General features: G+C 48.2%; 1 protein-coding gene across 2 annotated transcripts; it reads right to left on the bottom strand.

Moving 5' to 3' along the window:
• Nucleotides 1-231: 231 nt before the first annotated feature.
• On the bottom strand, nucleotides 232-12,718 carry GFI1 (growth factor independent 1 transcriptional repressor). 2 transcript variants are annotated; one of them, XM_047085119.1, is made up of 8 exons: nucleotides 12,595-12,718; nucleotides 11,055-11,118; nucleotides 10,049-10,255; nucleotides 9,541-9,723; nucleotides 7,264-7,751; nucleotides 7,022-7,159; nucleotides 5,807-5,972; nucleotides 2,703-3,539 (listed from the first exon to the last, which is right to left on the bottom strand). In XM_047085119.1, the coding sequence occupies exons 3-8, from the start codon at nucleotides 10,161-10,163 to the stop codon at nucleotides 3,361-3,363; spliced, it is 1,269 nt and encodes a 422-aa protein (XP_046941075.1). In that variant the 5' UTR covers nucleotides 10,164-10,255; nucleotides 11,055-11,118; nucleotides 12,595-12,718; the 3' UTR covers nucleotides 2,703-3,360. The 2 variants fall into 2 exon arrangements, with proteins under 2 accessions (XP_046941074.1, XP_046941075.1); XM_047085118.1 differs by lacking the exon at nucleotides 11,055-11,118 and having other exon boundaries at nucleotides 232-3,539.
• Nucleotides 12,719-20,961: the final 8,243 nt, after the last annotated feature.

The following is a 20,961-nucleotide window of genomic DNA, read 5'->3' as shown; positions in this document are numbered from 1 at the left end:
ACGAACGCAACCTGAAATTAGCTAGTGAAAGAGTTGGTCTTCTCTGAGATAGCTGTGCTTTTCCACTTTTATGCGAGAGCTGAGCTTCACCAACTGGCTAGCTGGAGGCGTTATTAAAAATTTAGTGAAAGAAACAAAGGTGTGCTCTGGTGTCTCTTGTTACCCTTTCTACTGTTACTCCAGCAGACAAAAGGCATAGAGCCTGCCTCATGAATAATGTGACATGGAATATTCACAATCTATTTTTAATGGAGGCAAGTAATAACATTAAGAGAGATATTTGCAATCTTCAAATTTCACACAGTAACAGGCGCAGTAATTTGTTTTGATTCTGAACTGAGGATATCAAGATATATTTTTTTCTTAAAAAGGCATACTGTTAACATCAAAATTACAACTTCTCATTTATAGCAAAAACAAGGATTATGACAATGGCCCCAGAGTTCTAAATGTCATCAGAGAAGGACAGGACAGATAACTAGATTTCGATCAGTCTACTTACCTCTTGACGCCAACTTCTTTACTTTTCAAACCAGTTGGAAATAACCAACCAGTATGCACAGTGAATTCTGTGCGAAGGACATTTTGTGATCTTTATTCCCTGGGAGTTTTGTTTCCCAGGACACTAGGAAGAGGTTTCTGGATGCTGTAACTGTTCAACCATCAGTTCTGGAAAATTATCTTCAACTGCATTATAAACAAATGTAAATTTTGAATGAGAGTAAACTGACATGGAAAGACATGGTGTTGAAAACCAACTAAGCACAGCCAAGGACTGAGATTTAGAGAGACTGGAGAAAAGCAGTCTTGCCCCCTTACCCACCAACTCAGAGAACGTCCTATGTGTTCAGTTGGTTTCCTAAAGTTTCAAGCAATTTATCTTTCCATTGTGCTCTAGAAAGCAGAGCTGGTCAGAGTTAAGCAGAATTTTATTTTCTCTGCTTATTTACCTACTACCTCAGCAAATACCTACTGATCTCCTATTGGTGTGACAGGCACTGTTCTGGGAGCTGAAGATTCAGCAGTGACAAAATAAATAAAGCTCCATAGGACACTGTGCTCACTGCTGTACCCAACCACCTAGAACAGTGCCAGGCACATACTAGGCTCTCAATCAGTATGTGTGAAATTGATTTGAATCGAAATGCACAATCTACTGGTGGTCACCACAGGCCATGCATACCTTGGCTGAGAGATGTTAGAATGAGCACAGGTAGTTGGAATTTAGGGCAGGACCTTATTCTAGTTTCATTTTCTTAAGGACTGATTCATGCAAGAAATTCCCACAGGTGGGATAGACCAGAAATAATTCAAATTCCAATTTTACTACCCCTCCCCTGATGCATCTTTATATTTAGACTTGCAGTAGGTGAGGCAACTAACCAATATCACACACTTTCTATCCCCTCCAGTCTCCACAGAATCAAAGCAGGCAGGGTTGGATTAGGATGACAGAACCATATCCTCATTTTATGGTCAAGGAAACTGGAATCAGGGAGGCCAAAGGAGTTGCCTAAGTCACACAGCATGTTGGTGACAGAGCTGTAACTAAGACTCAATTTCTGGACCCAAGAACTGTGATTTCTTTATTCATATGGGAGCCTTCTGACCTATAAACAAAACAAAACACAAAAAACAAACAAACAAAAACAACCCTGAGGTCCTCAGAAGGATCTATGTACATGAGGACCATCAGGGACTCTATAAGACAGGAGCTTAGTTTTGTATACCTAGTTTTTCTGTTAAGAAAGAAGGATTTTTGAGGTATAGAAGGGAAAAGCATATGAAAATCCGAGCAATTGGATCTTACTCTCTTCTGGATATTGGCTCGTCTGCTTTACTTTTAATACCTCACTATAGCTTCTTCAGGACCAACTCCCACTATGGACTAAAACAAGTCTTTTCCAAATTCCCTACCTAAATGAAAAGCCATAGGTAAGAGTCTCAATACTTTATTAACTTAAAACATCACTCTAATAAATATGTATTAACAAACAAAATGCACTCCAGAAGATCTAAAAACATTTACAAACCTCATCAACGTAAAAATACCACTTTGTGTCCTTCTAGTACACACGGAAGATCACTTCACATGCCTGCTAGCTTAGACATCTTAAAAATATCAGTGTAACGATCAAAAACTGAATATACACACAAATCTTGGAAGTATCTGTTCAGCCTTTTTTGTTTGTTTATGCTTGATAAAATCCAAATGTGTCAGAAAAGAAGGTTCAAGATTCTATTTGTCTTCTCCAAATTCCTTTGGAGGGAAAAATCAGACCCAGCCACTCGGAGGTGCAACTGTTAGCTTTTGAAGGGCAGGGGCAAGGGCCATACCTTTAATCTCTGGCTCCCTGATACCTAGGCCTGCAGCCTGCGGTCAATAAACACTTGCTGAGTGAACAGATGGTTTGTTGTCCAGAGGTGCTGCTCTGATGAAGTCTTCACAAGCCTCTTGCAGGAAGGACTCTCCTCTCCTCTCACCACCAAGTGATTTTTTTTCTTCTGCCCCCTCTTGAAACAGGCTGGAGGCGCCTGGATGGCTCGGTCGGTTGGGCAGCCGACTTCGGCTCAGGTCATGATTTCGCGGTCCGTGAGTTCAAGCCCCGCATCGGGCTCTGTGCTGACAGCTCAGAGCCTGGAGCCTGTTTTGGATTCTGTGTCTCCCTCTCTCTGACCCTCCCCCGTTCATGCTCTGTCTCTCTCTATCTTGGGAATAGATTAACGTTAAAAAAAAAAAGAAACAGGCTGCACAGCGTATTTTGTCATTTCAAAAGTATGAAACTCCTTCCCCAAATCAGTTTCTGAACCATTCTTCAAGTGGGAGAATTGATTCTTCCAAGATTTACAGGCAGCACCCAATAGAAAGGGGTTAACAGACTCCCCAGAAAGAAAAAAAAAAAGTAACACTCATTTTTCATTCTAGATAAAAACATTAGCACGTGTCAACCTTGTAAATGGTGATTCCTCCTCTTCCACACAAGTATCTGGGGTAGGTCAGGAGAAGGGAAGAAACCTGAAGGGTTGTCCTGTCTGTGGAGCAGGGCTGGGAATGAGAACTGCAGAGCCCAGGATTTTATCTGAGCCCCTCTTGACTTTTGAGTCTTCCTTCTGGTGTGGGGGAGCCTATTCGGCGTGTTCACAGCCCAGTAAGTTACTTGGTTCCCGCTCTGGGCTGAACTTTGTAAAGGTAATTTATCCCCTCTTGCAGTTCCAGGAAGTAAGGTGAAGGGGCTCACCCTGCTGGGATCTTCGGACTGGCTCCGAGGGCCTGAAATGTCGGAAGTGGATGATAGCAAGTGGGGAGGCTGCCCTCCGTAGTGTTGTGTAATGCTTGCTGCTTGCAGCCAGCCAGGGCCCTCATTTGAGCCCATGCTGTGTCTCCCGGTGCCGCCTGAGGTCCACCTTCCTCTGGAAGCCCTTCCCACAAAGGTCACAGCCAAAGGGTTTGAAGCCTGTGTGCTTGCGGCTGTGGGTGATGAGGTTGGAGCTCTGGCTGAATGCCTTCCCACACACCTGGCATTTGTGGGGCTTCTCACCTGCAGGGATGGAGGAGGGGAGGAGAGGAAGTATGAGTCTATGATAAAGCTAGAGGGGACTCACTGTGACCCACATGCTCTTAGCAGCAGCTGGCTGCAACGCAGTCTGAGGCCTTTAAGTGACTTGGAGGGTGACGTGTTGCAAGTCAAGTCCTGGGAAGTCATGGTGCACCAGGTGAAAGGGAGACTTTCTGAGTGGGGGTTCCCAGCAAAAGGCCTCAAACCGTTTCCTGCTAAACGGAAACAGAGCAAAGGCCACGTGCCCAGACTCACAGCTGAATCCACCCTGGCAAGGCACCCCTGACTTTAGAAGCAGAGAGCTCCCAGAGCAGATGTTCGATGTGGGGGTGGGGGCCTGTCCTTCAAACCATGTGACTCTGTTCTTATTCAGAGGAAGTTTTCAAATCTGAGTTTCCAAGTGGGCGTTGGTTTGTGTGGACCAGTGAGCCTGTCTTCTTTCTTGCTCTTGAAGAACAATAGAATGTATCTGAAGCACAGACATTTCTCAAAGTCGTATTTTTAAAATCCACATTTGGGTCACGAAGTATTTCTCAAGATGGCTGATCCTTCTATCTTGATTTTACTTTCTTTTTATAAGGATTCTTTATATCCTAGCAAATCTTCACCACAGATTAATAAATAACAAATAAAAAATGTTTGGTCTTTCCCCCCAAACCATGTGCTGTTTAACATTTGGGTAAATGGCATGCATTTTCACATAGCCTCAGCATGGCATTATAGTCAGGGCTTGGTCTTGGAAAAGTGCAACAGTAGATGAAGTTTGTTTTTGAGGAGACTTCTATCCCTCTTGCTGTGCCCCTTTCTGTCTTCATGTTTCAGATTTCCTTGATAAGGAAGCACCCATCAAAACTTACCCTATCCCTTTAGGGTCAAACAAATCTGAGAAACAAATTCTAGCTAAGATGTAAATGTTTGATAAGGACTTAATGTTTCATTCAGTCAAGATCCTAGTTGCATTTTGGTAAGTGTTTTAAATACTTTTACTCAAAAGGAGTGAGTTACATGGAAATTTCAGACAAGGGTCCACGATTAAAATAGGATATTTTTCTGAGTTTTCTGATGGGGGCATCTACACTGCCCAAACATATTTATAAACATCAATGGTCGGTGTTTGGAACACACTGGAATTTGCTTTACATCAGTATTCATATTCTAGAATACAATAGCCAGAATTCTGGGTCCCTTGTAAGTGTATTATTTACTATTAAAGAGACTGTACCTGGCATTAAAACTGCCACCTATACACAATCAAAATGTTGCAGAAAGAGTCCAAGATTGGAAGCCAGAGCATTCCATGGCCTCAAGATTTACTCTTAGCCTGGCCTGTGCTAAATCATTGCATCACCCTGAGTTTCAGGATGGCAAGACTACTTTATGGGGTGGCAGTAAGGATCAAAAGAAGGGCTAGATTTGAAAGCAATGTGTAAATAACAAAGTATTATAATAGGTAAAGAATTATCATTGTTATGGCATGAACTTGCTGAAATTTTGAAAACAGCAATAAGTAAATAGAAGTTTTCTACATCTACCAACCTTCATGACTCTGAAAATACAGTAACCAGTGGTCAAGATAATAGATATTTGAAATCAAGCAGACCTGAATTTAAGTCCTGGCCCTGCCACTTGCTATTGGGGCCCTGGACAGGTTACCTAATCTTTCCGTGCCTCACTTTCCTCATCTCTAAAATGGAGATATGGAATAGTCTCTACCTCCCAGAGTTTTTGTGAGTATAAAATGAGACAATGCACTTGAAAAGTGCTGAGCAGACAGCTCAGTAATATTTACCATTGTTTTTTCCCTCCTCAATCAGGATAAGCTCTTAGATTGCAAAAAAAAAAAAAAAAATGCAGCCAAAAGGCCACACATAAGTCCCTCCCCTAAAAGGCTGGGTGGGAGCTCTGCAGAAAGTCCTCAATCTCTGGAGCTTCAGATCTTACCCTGCTCTGAGCAGTTGGAGCAGCAGTTAAACTGCTGGAGGAAAATAGTCTTTGCAAGTATAAAGAGCCTGAGGCAACCCCAAATCAAGGCCCCTTTGGGGGAGAACGCTGTTTGTAAACAAACTTAAGAGAATCTGCCTGCTTGTTTTCTTGCATACACTGCAGTGATTAACTCTGTCTGGAAGGTACCGCTCATTCTGCAGCCAGAATATCACAGGAAAGGTGAATTGTATTGGTGGGAAGAACAATGCTCCCCCACTCCAGCCCTCACCAGATGTTTTTCTACAAGCCAAGGGCCTTCAGCTTACCAGTGTGAATGAAGGTGTGTTTCTTCATGTCTGACTTTTGGTGGAACCTCTTGCCACAGTACTGACAAGGGTAGGGCCGGGTGTCTGAATGGATAAGCAAGTGTGTGGACAGCGTAGATGACCTCTTGAAGCTCTTGCCACAGATCTTACAGTCAAAGCTTCGTTCCTGTGGATAGAAAGATGTGGCATTCCTACTGCAGGCATCTAGGCTGCCATCCTCCTCACCACTAACCCAACCATAAAGTTCCCAGATCCAGGGCTCTCCTTTTCTTCGGGCTCCCCTTCCACTTAGCCTGCCCCATCATTCTCTCTCCCCGGATTTATTTCCAATCTCTACCCCCTCCACCCCACCCTCTTCCCCTTTAACACTTTTTCTACCCACTTTTCACCCACAGCCCTCCACACCCCATGGCAAAAATGTATCCCCACCCTGCTTTTTTGACACCCATTTACAAACACTTCTCCACCCTCCTCAACAGGAGGCTTAGACCTCAGTCAGTTGAGACCACTGCCCCCTCTGGCCAGTGCTGAGAGAGATGGAAGAATACTGCTCTTTTTAGTAAGTCTGTACGTGAGCATTCTCTTGTCATAGTTACTTGTACACTTAATTGCTTATCTACTCTCTGTCACTGAGCTAAGCTGAAAAATTCTGTGGGGGCATCCTGTCAGGGACCTGATGTGTTACAGGATTCTCACGTGCCTAGCAACTGGAAGTTGGACAACAAATATTAATAAAGGAATGAATGAAAGAACAGCAGGACAAATATGCTGCTGGATACTCTAAATGAGCTGACATCCCTTCTTTTCATTTGGGAGGGATCAATGCTGATTAAGTGACAACCATTTGGTGATAAGCGAGGCAAAAAACAAACAAACAAACAAACAAACAAAACCCAGAGCTAATAAATCTGATATATCCGCAGCAAGAGTGCATACAAACCCTCCTCAAACCCAAAGTAATGATCAGGATCACCCTCTGGAGGCTTACAATGATGTGACACCAAACTCTAGGGCTGCCTGGAAGCCAGAGCCGGCCACCTTTCCCTACACACCTACATCGGGCAAAGTGCCTTGGTGGAGGAGACTGGGGGCAGTCCGGGGACGTCCAAGGGAAAAGATGCCAAGCGGAGAGTGGCCGGTACTGCACTGAGAAGCGGAACATCCCCGAAAGCGAACCTGAGCAGGGCCGCGCGCGGCCTTGCGCCCCGCGCTTACCTGCGAGTGCACGGCTTTGTGCTGCTCCAGGCTCACCGCGTGCCCGAAGGTCTTGCCGCACATCTCGCACGCAAAGGGTCTCGTGCCGCTGTGGGACCTGCGCACGTGCACCTCGAGCCCGTGCGGCGTGGAGAACACCTGAGGCGGGTGGGGCCGGGGAGAAGGCCGCTGAGAGGGGCCGAGGGGCGCGGGCCAGGGGCGGGGGCGTGGGGCCAACTAAGCCAAGCGCGCGGGAGCCTCACCTTGCTGCACTTGATGCACTTGTAGGAGTCGCCGCCCAGCAGCAAGCGGGTGCACAGCAGCTCCGACTCCACCTTGACGCCGGCGCCCTTGTCCGCGTGCAGCCCGTGGCCGCGCTCAGAGTATAGCCCGCCGGCCGCCGCCGTCGGCCGCTCGTACAGCCCTGCCGCCGGGGGCCCGAAGTCGCCGTAGAGCCCCAGGCCCGCGCCGCCGGCAGCGCCACCTCCTGCGCTGCCTCCCCCGGGCGCCCCGGCCCCTGCGCCGCCCGCAGCCCGCTCCGGGCCGTAGAGCGCCGCGGGGTGGCCTGGCTCCGGGGCGCGCTCGCAGAAGAGGCCCAGGCCCGCGCCGCGCTCCAGGGCCGCGCACGGCCGGTAACTGTGCACCAAGTGCCGCAGGTCAGAACCCGCTAGGCCGCTCCACGAGTATGGCTTGAAGGGCAGGGGGAAGGGTTGGGCTTCGTCCAGCGACGGGCACACAGACTTCTCTGAGGCTGTGGAGACACAAGGGGGCGTCCGGTCAGGCTTCAGACGGCGGGGCGGAGGCCGCCCAGCGGCATCTGCCAGCCGCCCAGCACTGGTGGAGTACTCCGTGCGCCAGGCGCCGCGGTAGGTGCCCTGACGCCCCCAGAGTAAAACGCGGACCGGGTCTCTGGGACCTCGAGGATCGCTGCAGGCGGCAGGGCAGCAAACGGATAATTAAAATGGCATCGGTCGAGGAGATGGGTAAATTTAGTGCCAGGGCAGCGGAAACGCATGTTAGGAGGGTCTTTTCTGGTGGGACCGGAGCAACTCGCGGTGCCACGAAAACAAGCGCGCCACGCCGTCTGCGCTGATAACTGCTCTGAGCTGAGCAGGAGAAGGCGGCCCCCCTTAGGGCCCGACAGCGCTCCTGCGCAGACTGCCCAGCGCCCAGCGCCAGCACTCTCCCGGCCCCTACAGATTCCCACTCGTCTTTTTTCTTTCCGGGATCGATAAGGAAGGAGGGAGAGGACAAATAAAATGCAGCCCGGCCTACCGAAGACATCTGTCTGGGGAAAAAAACGGGGAAGTATTAACATTCCTAACAGTTCCTTCAATACCCAGTGCAAGTAGCAAAGGGACAGCGGGAGAAGGTTTGGAGCTTGAACTACCTGCCACATACTCCCCATTCTCATTCTTGTCATAGCTTGATGGTGAAAAAACCACATTTCTCAGAGAAGAATTGACAAGGTTTAGCCACCATCTGCCAGTGCCATAGCTTTCCCACATTCGAGGCCTCTGTGCCGCTGCCCAACGTGAATTCTGCTACAACCAGACACCCAACGTATCCTTTCCCTATTTGCATACGGATTTACAAATCTGTTCCCACACTGCACACTCCAGGCTAGCCGTTTTAATGAGAGGATGCACCCCAAGATTCCCGCGGAGAGATTGCCGCGGCACCCCGTCTTGGAGGGCGGTGTCCTGCACAGCCATGAAGAATCATGGGGTTGCAGGCTCCCATAGACATTCGCTGCAGCCATGGCTTTAGCCAGGTCAACGCACTGAGGGATGGGGTTGGGACTATCTTTTAAAACTAGTAAAGGCAATCTGGAAATAACGCACCTGGCAGAATGCAGCTAATGTGTGTTCTCCTTCCCCGATCAGAACCCACGACTCACTCCCACCCAAAGTGCACAAAACTTTGCGCAAAACTCCACTGCTGTCTGGAAATGTAGCCAACCGACTGGTCTCTAAGGCTGGGCCGGCCAACCCCACCGAACGAAAAATCAAACAGGCCCCCAATCCGCGCCTGCAAAAACTCAGAGGAGGGCAGAGATTTCCGGCCCGACCCGTCCCTCCCGCTTAGCGCCCAGCTCTGCCAGGCCCGATGCTTGCGGGAGCCAGAGGAATTTTTAAAGACTGCCCAGGTTTCCGTTTGAGACTCCAGCGTCTGGATTTGGGGATCCTAGCTCTTTCTAAGCAGTCAACTGATCAGAAAACGAAATGTCGAGGTTGCTGCCTGTCGAGACGACTCATTTATTTTCTCTCACCCACCATCTCCGCCAAACGAACGTTAGAGATTAACAACCCGGGTCCCGCCGCCTCGGATCCAAGCAACAGACCCCGCAAACAGGCTGACATAGTTCCAGAAAAGCCAGATGCCTCCCCTACGGGCTCCTTACCCCACAAACACGCGCTGTCCTGTCGGAAAGACCCTCCGCCATCCATTTAGCATCTCTGAACCCAAAGCTGCGTTAGTTTACTTTTCACCGTGGGAACCCTGCTGCCCCGGCCCCAGAGCTCCCAACCGGCTCCTACCTGGAGACACAGAGGGCGACGGGGGCCTCCAGAAATCCTCAAACTCTGAGCTCCGGTCGCAGACGCTGCCCTCACAGCTGCCCGGAGATGCGGAGGCTCTGTCAGGGGCCTCAGTCATCTGTGAGTCGGGGGACAAACGACCCCGGGGCTCTGTCTTCGCCCCTCCTGCGCTCGAGGTGCTGTCTGCGGAGAGGAGGCAGGATAGGAGCTCAGGCTGAGCCCTGAATGGGGCCAATGGTTCTGAAGTGGTGCCTCCCCAACCCGTGGCACCCGGGCGTCCTCTTTTTTTCCCAGACCTGGCCGGGAACCCTTCCGGATCCGAGGGCCGGAGCAAAGAGGCCGTGGCACCTAGGCGACGAGCCCGGAAGGGACCCGGACGGTTGGAAACAAAAAAGGCAGCAAAGGAGGCTTCAGGGTCGCCCTGCCCGGCTCCTTTGGGGATGGTGTGTCAGGGCGCACAATCTACGTCCCTGGGAGCAGCCCCTCCCGGTCCGCGCGCGCCCCGCACCTGCTCCGCCCGGCGCCAGTACATTCTCAAGGCGGAGGGAATAGTCGGGTCCCGGGGAGCGCGGCTGGTGGTAACTGTGAGCCTTCTTGCTCTTGACAAGGAACGAACGCGGCATGGTGGTCCGGCGCGGTCCCCACTCCGCTGCCTGGAGCTGCCGTCAGCCCACTGTCACTTCGAGTTCTTGCTCTGCCCCAGTCAGGCGGAGACCTGCGAAAGGAGAAGAACCCGGTGGAAGCGCGGGTCCTCACGCTCCTGGGCCGGGGACTGGGGAGCCGGGTGGAAAGAGAGCTTCAGCCGGGGAGGAGCGAGAGAGGCCTGCGGGAGGAGGGGCTTGGCCCCGCTGCGCCGCGCTCACCAGGTGGCACTCGGACAGGTGGCGCGAGCCCGCCGCCGCCGCCACAGCTCAGCGGTAAAACCCGTCCCGGGGCTGAGGCTCAGGCCTCTTCCTTCTGCTCGGCCCACACCCCTTGGCCCCTCCCCTTTCCTAGCAAAACTCGCTCCGTCAAACTCTCCGGAGAGCCGATGTCCCCAACTGGCCAGTTACCCCAACTCAACCACTCATTTGCCTGCCTGGCCTAGTTTTCGGGCTGGGGAGTAGAGCAGCGACGGGCTGATCACTCCAGGGCCGAGGGATCGGGGACCAGGAAGGGGCTACAAGCCAAGCACTCCAAGAGCCCGCTACAAACCGGAGGCGGGTGGTGGGAGAGGAGGGGCGCACTAGGCTGGCTGAGCAGAGGTTGGGAGAGAGCAGCAGAGGGGCTGAGAGCAGCAGAGGCTGGAGAAGGAAGGCAGAAGAGAAGAGGAACAGGAAGGTGGCGGGAGGGGAGATGGCAGAGGACTGACCCCGGCCCCGGGTAGAACTCGCATACCCGTGATCTCCCTCGCTCCTCAAGCGAGGGAAAGGTTGGCCTGGAGACGCGAGTTCGGCGGGGGCAAGCAGAGTCTGGGGCGAGACCTAACCTCGGAAACCAAGTCCTGGGAAAAAGCATTTTTTCGTTCTGCTCACCGAAAACCTTGTCTAGGGGAAGTCGAGCCCGACTTGTGCGCGATGGCTGTGAACTGCCCGGCGTCTGTAGTCCGCGGAGAAACAACAGATTATCCAACGCGGAGAGCGCAGGGTGCGCTGCCACGGCCAGTGCGCCGGGGTCCAGGAGCGGGCCTGGGAGGGAGCTAGCTGCCCGCCGCGCCGCTCTCATTAACCCCCAATCAGTTCACCTAATCCCGGGGTCGAAACCTGAGCCCGGCGGTGAGGCGGGGCAGAGCCTCCAGCTCCGCTTGGGGCTGCTCGGGGGCGGAACCAGGCAGGCAAGGAGGTCTAGGGAACTCGAAATTTGCCTTCCTCTCGGAGTGAAGGCGATGGGCGCCGCGTTCACCTGGGAGCTGCAGGCTCTTGGGGGTACAGCAGCTCTCCATGGTCTAGGCTAGTTCAGTAACAAGGGTGCTGGGGGACCACAGGCGGGGACAAGGATCTCGTCCTTAGCCTTCGCGCGTCTTAGGCTGCCAGACTAGGAGCTACGCGGCTCTCAGAGCAGGATGCAGGACACTAAGACTACCTGTTGGCGCTCCGAGCTGAAAACGAGTTCTCAGGGACTCGTTCCCGAGAGGGCATCCCACGTCCCACTGTGGAGTGGGGACAGGCTTGAGAGAAGAGTCGTCTGGGACGTCTATCGGAATCCCAAGGGACCTTTCCGGAGTCCTAAGAGCCAGAAGGCCCCTGGGAGTGAGGGTGCCACCCGCCACTGTCTGAGTCCGCCCCTAGGATCGGGACTTCAGGAGGCTTGGGGGTGCTGGGGCTGCCCTAGGGCGCAGTCCTGCCACCACAGTGTTCCCTGGGCCTCTGCGTGAGCCGCCACTTCGGCCTTATAGACACCACAAACGCAAAAACGAATTCCTTAGGCAGCCATGAAACTCAGAGGTAAAGGAAAATGGGGCGAAACGGTCTTGAGGGCCCTGCTGAGGCTTGGGTCTGCGTCGGCGCGAGGTGGGTCGGAGGAGGTGGGGAGGCAGGGGGAATTGTCAGCGCGGGCGCAGAGCCTGCGCCGGCTGGGACCGCGCGGGATGAGGCGAGCACAGAGGCGGCCTCTCCACCCAGGCGGAGCTCCGCTCCTCTCTCGCATGCCGGGTTGGCCCTGCCCGACCCTGGGAGAGTGGAGTGGGTTGAGTAGTAGGGACGAGGGCTGAGCGCGTGGGAAGGCGACCTCGCGCAGCAGCTGGCGGCGGGAGGGCGGGGCGGCCCCCTGAGCGCACGCGGGCCAGGGCCTCTCTTCACCGTCTGGGCCTGGGAAGGCGGGAGTGGAGGCACGGAGGGGCAGCCTCCTGATCGCAGTTGCCACCGCCTCCCCACCAGATGTTTCCTTCCCGGATGAATCCTGCTCCCCTGAGCCAAATCCCCTGCGGATAGGGTTCTCGGGGCTCCCGCACAGTGGCCAGCTGCAGGCGGGAACCCGGCAGCGCCCTCTGGTCGCCCCCGCAGTGGCGGTGCCCCGTTAGTCCCCGCGGCCGCCCCCACCAGGGGGGCAGGCGCAGAACGGGCGCAGCGGACCTACCTGCGGGGTCAGGGCACCGGCACTGCGCTCCGAGTTTTCAAACTGAGTTGCTTTCGGGAGAGACTGCGTTGTCTCTCTCTCTCTCTTTTTTTAATCTCCTTCCGAGCTCAGCCCCCAAAACCACAAGCTTCACTTCCTGAGCGTTAAGGAGTAGCTCTCTTAGTCCTCTCAGACCTGCCCCCCAACCCCCAGTCTGGGCGCGCTCCTTTGCGCAAGGGGCTAGGAGGCGGACCCGGGGCCTGGCCTTTCCAGCCGCCCTCCCAGGAGGTCCTCCGCGTTTTTGCTCTGTGGGGCTGCGGAGGATGGGGAGGCCCGGAGAGCCCAACACCCAGGCACTAGAAATGATTCAAAAGAAAATGAACCATTATTGGCTCTCGGGAGACTTCCGCAGCGAGAAGAAGTCACAGATTCAGGACACAGATTGAGTGGAGCGCCGGGGAGTGGGAGCGCCTAGCTCCAACGAGGCCTCCCCGCTCCTCTGCCCCGGGACACCTCCACCCCCACCCCGCCGCCTATTTGGGCTGGCCACCCCCGGGTTGAGGCCGTGAATCACCGGCCGACGCTGCCGCCGGCCTGGAGCCCGGCGAGTGGCCGCGGCGTCCGCAGAGCGAAACCTGCCCCTCTACCCCGAAATAGCTTGTTGTGGAAACACTTCGGGATAAATACGCCCAACGAAGCTGAAAATACCTTGACACCCAATCCGAGAGGTTTGCTCATTTCCCTTCGGATTTAGGTAATGGTTAAATTTGGAAAAGGTGGGCGAGCGTCGAGCCCCCGGCGGAGAGGGCGCTGGCGGCGCGTCCCGCGGGCGCCCGGCTAGGCTGGCGGGCGCGCCCTCCCCACGCATGCTCCCCCACGCTCTGCCCCGTACCCTCCGCCCGCGGCTAATTTCCGGTGGTCGGAGCTGCGAAATTAAAGACTGCGCGGGAGGGAGCGCGCGGGGGCAGCGGCGGAGGCGGCGACGGCGGCGGCTCGGCTGACCCCGCCCCGCCCCGGCCCGCCAGGGAGAGCCGCACGTCGGGCACCTGGTCCTGAGAAGAGCAATACAGCGCCATAAAAGCGCCACCCCGATGAGTATGGAAAAAGTAAATCTTCACTCGGAATGTGTTTTCCTTGAGGATAGGCACTGGATCTTCACTCTTAGGTCCCTGATAGGCTCTTAAGAGACGTCTGTGGACTGAGTAAATGATGAAAGGAGTTAAGAATTCTATTAATAGAACAGGGGAAAATGTAAACTTCACCCATAAATAAATGCAGCAACTTCCAACGCTAGATGTCTGCCATGATCCATAGAGTGTGGCCTGTTGTGTATGCTTAAACCTAAACCCTTTCCTGACGGGGGTGGATGTCGTAATTACGTTACTTTCCTAAGTGAATTGAGCTAGATTTTGATCACAACTTCCTGCGCAGTACGTCTCCAGTGTCAGATACCGGGAGAAGGGAGTGTTGCTCCTCAGTTCTTGCAAAATAATGTACCATATTTTAGATCAAGCCAAAATTGTCATGGAAAAGTAAGGTCCTTGTAGCCCTTTGCATAGAGAGAGATGGTTGTGGTTTTTTTTTTTTTAATGATTTTTAATTTGCTTTGTAAACCCAAAGATGTGCAGAAAATATTTGGTTACCATGGCAGTAGTTCAAGCATGCTTTAATAGATCAGACATTTTATATCGCAGTGGTCCTACATCTACTGTGTGCCAGGTGCTGGACTAGATACACCTTTTAATAGCCTGCCTAGCTATTCTCCTTACACTACTGTTCATTTGTTCAACACGCCTTTCCTTATAATTGGTTAGCACCCAGAGGTAAGCAATCTTAATCAGAAGGATTACAAATATTGAATAAACTGAAGAGAAAGTAAGTAATTTTGTATGTATGCTTTTAATTCTTGTATTCTTTGTCCTGGCCTAATGTATAAACATCTAAAAGCGGGCCACAATAAATCTTTCCGTTATTCCTTCCACCCTATGCAACAGTAGAAAAAGGCAAATTTTTAAAAGAAAATTATAAGTGGAACAAAAGGAAATTTATTATCAACCAAGTTCTAGAGAAACGGCTGAACCATTTCCTTTGCACATGAGCAAGTTCAAAGTCAAAATTTCTTGAAAAGGCACTGTGACTGTTTAGTACTTTAGTTGAATGCTGCTCAGAAAACATGGGGGAGGCTATGAAGGGGACAAATAATCACCTTGTACAGTATCACTTGAGAATAAATCCCTTTCATTCAGATTAAATCTAGTCATTTTGCTTAGCTTGCCATTCACATCCTCTCAATTTGTAAAATAAAACTGAGGACTGGAACAGGGACACCCAGAGAAAAGCAAGCAGGAGGGAGATGGCATAGAATTTCTCTTTATAATTTAAAAATTTTTGAACCATATGTATGTGTTACCGATTCAAATAAGTACGCATAAAAATATTTGACTAGAGAGATCAGGTCATTTCCTAGATGTATAGTGTCAAAATGTAACTCCCACACTTAGGGGGAACAGAGGAGAAAAGTAAGAAGTGGGGCACCCAGAGAGGTTAAGAAACTTGCAGCTAAGAAGAGCCAGCACTGGAAATGATGATACAATGAACTTGACTTCCCACTACTTCAAACTACCTCTCATTCACCACTAAATAGAGAATGAAGAGAACAAGACACCTTCGCCCCCAAAGTGCACGTTTTTAAAAGCTGGAAAGAATCCTTCCTCCAGTGTGCTCCCTTGGAACTGAAATAGATCTAATGGTAAGCAGAAGGTAGGCTTGGAGCATAATTTTCTATAATACTGGTTTTCTAAAAAGAGGATGTTAAATGTACATTTTTGTCAGTAATTTATTAATTGTTATTAAATAATAATAATAGTAATATATCTGTAGATGCTAAATAACAAATGGCGTTCTTCATATCACAAACATTTCCAAGTCCTGGCCAGCAGCCCATTTATTTCAAGCAGCATCTCATAGAACAGAATTCCCCTACAACAAAAGATTTCAGACAAAAAAAAGCCAACAAACCGTAACAAGGTATTACTAGTTTCTTGTTTATGTTTTCACAAAGCTTTACATTTACCATTTCTGTTCTATATGGGGTAGGCATAGGAAGAGTGGGGATCCTGAAATCGCAGAGAAGGGCAATGCCCCCATTTCCAGCATACTGTTCTGTAATTTTTGCCTCATTTGATGTTCACGGCAATGCTGCCAGGAGGGGAAAGAGTCCAGGCTTTCTACAGACAATCACTGGTGGAAATGAGTCTCTGTTCTGCCAATTACTAGCCCTGTGACCTCGGGCAAGTTAACTGGACTCTCCAGCCTCAGCTTCTCCCCTGTAAAGTCAGAAAGCTACTTACCTTGCAAGCCCATGGAGCAGCCCTTTGATTTTCACTTTGAACAAGTTCGTCTGAGCACCAAGAATGGAAGAATTCTCCCAGTAAGAGTGTCCTAAGTTTAACCTTCTTGTTCCATGTCCTGCTTCAATTTATTTAACTTCGCATAAGTAAACTTCATTATAGTCATTTGCAGGGACTTGGATTTTTTTTTTTTTAATCAAAGAGCAGAGGAGAATGAATCAAGGATCAATTTTCATTTGTAGATATTTTATAGATCTATTTAGGGGACGTTAAGTGAATAACTGTTTCAGGACTTAGTTTGCCCATCTTTAAAACAGGAGATGCCTCCCATGTGTCAAATACTATGATCTATTGGCCAAGAGTAGCTATGGAAGACATAATGACCGTAAAATCAATAAACACGTAAAAAAAATTACAGGATGGGATTGGGCATGAAGCTCCGTCATAAGCTAGACAAGAGATTTGGTGTATAAGAAGGTGATGATTTATTTTTTAACTCCATTTTTTTTTACTATAAATTAAAATTCATATAATTTAATAGAGAAAAAAAAGAAGAAACCCCAGTAAAACAACATTCCAGTATTTTTGCTCTGCTTTAAAAAAACCCACATAATTACAACCATATCATAGCTATAAAAGTGTATTCTTTTTTCAGTGAATATTATAATCATATTTCTTTCTGTTCTCTTTATTTTTCAGATTTCATTTAATAATAAAAATAATAACATTATTTAAATAAAAATCACGACAGTCCTTTTCCTTGCTTTAATATTATCTTTCATCATTCTCAATGGCTAAAATAGGATTCTATAATCTAGATTACTTATAATTCATGCAGTCACCCCCATCGTAGTATTTAGCTTGTTTTCATTTTTTACTATTTTAAGTAATACGATGGAAAGTTTTCTAGATGTAGTTCTGCCCACATTTTACATTGTTTCTTTAGGATATATTTTGAGGGGTGGAATTTCTGGATCCAACAATGAATATTTTTAACGCCCTTGAAAATACCAGAAAAAGTGTTTTGGATAGTGTGTTTATGTAATGCATCAACCAAAAGAATTCATATCACTTGACAAATAGTTAAAGGATTATAAAAATCAACTATGGAAAAGTTAGACCTTGGTTAAAGAACAGATATAGAACAGGTCTGTATTTTGTGCACAAGAAGTATTTGTTAGAGAGTGGCCACACCCTGTCATATTGCCATGGTTTTTCCTCTTAGTATTAAAAAATTATTTAATTTTTGTCTTTGGATTAGCTGTTTTGATGAGTATAGTCAGATAGAAATATAAGTTTTTATATATTTTCTCAGTTGTATGCATTCAAAGAAAATAAATGCAGGGTGATAATTGTGTGATGCCTTAATTCAAATGTTAGGTAATATAATTGTCTCCCTTATACTCTTACAACTGGCAGGCTACCAAAAATAAAATTCAAATGACACTATAAGTCAAAATAAGATTAGATGGTATCATCATTTATGGAAAGTGGGTAATGCTTTTTTACTAACATACGCAAAAACTGGGAAATGGGGTAAAGGAGAAATTTGGAGATAAATTAATGTAAAACTTACACTCTGAGTAAGACCTAATCTCGTATTAATATTTGGAACCTTTTCAAACATAAAGAAAAACACAATTTTCTTTCAATAAACATTTTGGGACTAATATATTTAAATGTTGTTACATTATAAAATATACTCTATCACTATGAAAAACTATTACATTAAGGATTTCAAACATCTGAAGAGGTAGGGGCTCTCAGCTTTGGTGTTCGAGTTCAAATAAGAACATTGTTAACCTCACCACATATATATTTTTACATTGTTCCTAAGAACAGATTGACTGAATAAAGTGTCATCTTATGTGTGGGCTGTATGAGATGACTCTTCATAGAAACATACCCGGCGTGAACTTTTATGGAAAGAAAAAAAGGAGTAGATTTTACTTGGTGAATGGAAAATGTAATGAGAGAGAAATGTAGAATTATTTTTCTTTTGAGTTTTTCATCATTTCCTCCAGGATGTTTGGTTATCATCTTACCCTACCACAGATGAAACATTTCGCTTTAAAACAGTAGAGCCCAGGGGCACCTGGGTGGCTCAGTCAGTTGGTTAAGTATCCGAATCTTGGTTTCAGCTCAGGTCATGATCTCATGGTTCGTGGGTTTGAGCTCCTGCCTGGGATTCTCTCTCTCCCTCTCTCTCTCTCTCTCTCTCTGCCCCTCCCCTGATTGCTCTCTCTCTCTTTCAAAATAAATAAATAAACTTAAAAAATTTTTAAAGCATAAAACAGTAAAGCCTGTATATTGTAACTTTTAAAAATTATTCACAAAACACAGCTCCCTAGAGGGGATGTCTGTTCCCATAGCCAGAGGTAAGGTAGGAATTGGGGGTCCTGGAAACCTCAGGCCAGCTGTGAGGAGCTCACACAAATACCCCAGGCTCAGCCTGAGCGGCAAATCCCCGGGCAGGAGCAGGCAGGTGCAGCCCACTGGGTGTTCTAGCTCTGCTGCTGCTCTGCTGGCCTCACGGAGGAGGCCACGGAGTCCTCTGAGGCAGGCATTAGAGTCATTTGTTTCCTGCATAAGGACACCAGTGTTTAAGAAGCCCAGGTTCTGATAACTATCAACTTTTTAAAACCCAACCAAATCTGTTGATTCCAAATCTTGTCTCTTTCTACCAAACCACACTGAATCAGTAGATTGAGTAAAGAAGATTGCCCTCACCATTGGTTGGCATCATCCAATCTACTGAGGGCCCTTATTGAGCAAAAAGGTGAAAAGGAAGGATGAATTCTCCTTTTTAATGTTTATTGTTTACTTTATTTTTTTTAATTTTTAAAGTTTTTATTTATTTTTGAGACAGAGGGAGACAGAGCATGAGCAGGGGAGGGGCAGAGAGAGAGGGAGACACAGAATCGGAAGCAGGCTCCAGGCTCTGAGCTGTCAGCACAAAGCCCGACGTGGGGCTCGAACTTACAGAATGTGAGATCATGACCTGAGCTGAAGTCAGATGCTCAACCGACTGAGCCACCCAGGTGCCCCTTGTTTATTTTTATTCTTTTTAAGTTTTATTTAATTTTGAGAGAGAGTGCAAGTCGGGGGGGGGGTGGGGGGCAAAGAGAGGGAGAGAGAACCCCAGGCAGGCTCCTCACTGTCATTTCAGGGCCCGATTTGAGGCTCAAACTCATGGACCATGAGATCATGACCTGAGCTGAAGTCAATGCTTAACCAAATGATCTACCCAGGCACCCCTTTATGTTTTATTTTTTGAGAGGGAGAGCGCATGGTGGAGGGGCAGGAAGAGGGGGACAGAGGAGCCTAAGCGGGCTGAAAGTGCCACGTGGGGCTCGAACTCAAGAACCATGAGATCACGACCTGAGCCAAAGTCGGATGCTTAACTGACTGAGCCACCCAGGTGCCCCTCTCTCTTTCTATATATATATCTCTCTTGTCTTGAGTTGGGATGTTCATCTTCTCTTGCTCTCAGACATCAGAGCTCCTGGTTCTTGGGCCTTCAGGGTCCAGTTACACCAGCAGCCCTCTAGTTCTCAGGTGTAACTGCAATTACACCATCAGCAACCCTGATTCTCAGGCATTTGGACAGAATGAATTATACCACTGGTCCCCCGGTTCTCTAGCTTGCAGACGGAGTCACCTCTTGGCCGCCATAACAATGTGAGCCAATTCCTATAATAAATCTCTTGTATACAGGTATCCCCTGCTTTTCAGAAGTTTCCTTTATGCCACTTGCTTTTACAAAAGACCTAGTTAGTACCTGCTTTCACTAACAGAAAAGAATCTGAAGAGGATCTTGACTTGGGTGTATATCCGTGTAAAAATTAACCAATCTATAATCTTAAGATTTGTGAACTTTTACTGTACATACAGAAGTTAAACATCAATAAAATTTATAAAAAAAAATAAAGACTTTATTTCTAGAGCTGTTTCATAGGATATGAAAAAAAGGCAAAAAGCAAAAATAGTATTCAGCATATTCTTTTGCCTCAAGCAGTTACAAAGGCAGCACACACCCTGAGCAGTGAGAGAGTGGTCCCACTAAGCTCCTTCCCCAGGAATTACTACACTCAGTATGTCAGCATCAAATTGCCATAGCTTTCAACTGTGTCTCTGAGCGTCTGTGCTTCATAGGAATTTATTTTGTTTATCCATTAGCAAGATGTGTCCTAAGGTATTTTGGGGGTCTGGGAATGCTCAAAAACTTTTCCATATAAATGAATGGTAATTGTTTTTTGCTTTACACCATTTCAACTTACAAAAGGTTTCATAGGAATGCTGTACTTCAGGATGGGGGAAAAACCTGTATGTCCATATATACACGCCCTACTGGTTGTTTCTCTGGAGAACGCTAATACAACTGGTTAACACGTTGCAGTTTGTGCTACAGATCTGAGACTCACGTCATATGAAGCAGGGGTAGGATTCTGGAGCATCAAAATATTCTACCAGTGGCAGAAGCATGTGGCCTACTTTTTGCACAAAGACATTTTTGCTTCTGCTTTGGGAAGCATTTTGCAGTTTGGATTGTAGAAAAGAATTGATTTTGGCATATTCCATGATACTTCTCTTGTCAAAAAAAGTTTTTGCTAGGATTCTCTGAGGAAGGAGTCAGAGAGGGTAGGTGGGAGCTAGCTAGCTTGCTTGCTTGCTTTCTCTCTCTCTCTCTCTCTCCCTTCCTTCCTACCCTCCCTCTCTCCCTCCTTTCTTCCTTCCTTTCTTCCTTCCTTTCTTTGTTTCTTTCTTTCTTTTCTCCCTCTCTCTCCTTCCTTCCTTTCTTCCTTCCTTCCTTTCTAATTACAAAGTTGAGATTAACTAATACTATTAATTATTTTTGGTACCAAGATCAGATATATTTCTCTAGGGTCCTAAAAAATGTGACAGAAATGAGCAATGTTTTCATATATCCTTAAAATAGGTGCAAGAAAAGTTTTTGCGTATCATAACCCTCAATATACATTGTTGACATTACACAAAAGCACAATTAGGTAAAAAATTATACTTTGGGAAACTATGG

Source organism: Lynx rufus, unplaced genomic scaffold, assembly GCF_022079265.1.
Source record: "Lynx rufus isolate CCGP_SWC_20201006 ecotype Redwood Valley unplaced genomic scaffold, mLynRuf1.p SCAF_2, whole genome shotgun sequence".
Lineage (NCBI taxonomy): Eukaryota > Metazoa > Chordata > Mammalia > Carnivora > Felidae > Lynx > Lynx rufus.
Note: the sequence above shows the minus strand (reverse complement) of the source record. Positions and strands in the feature narration are given on the sequence as shown.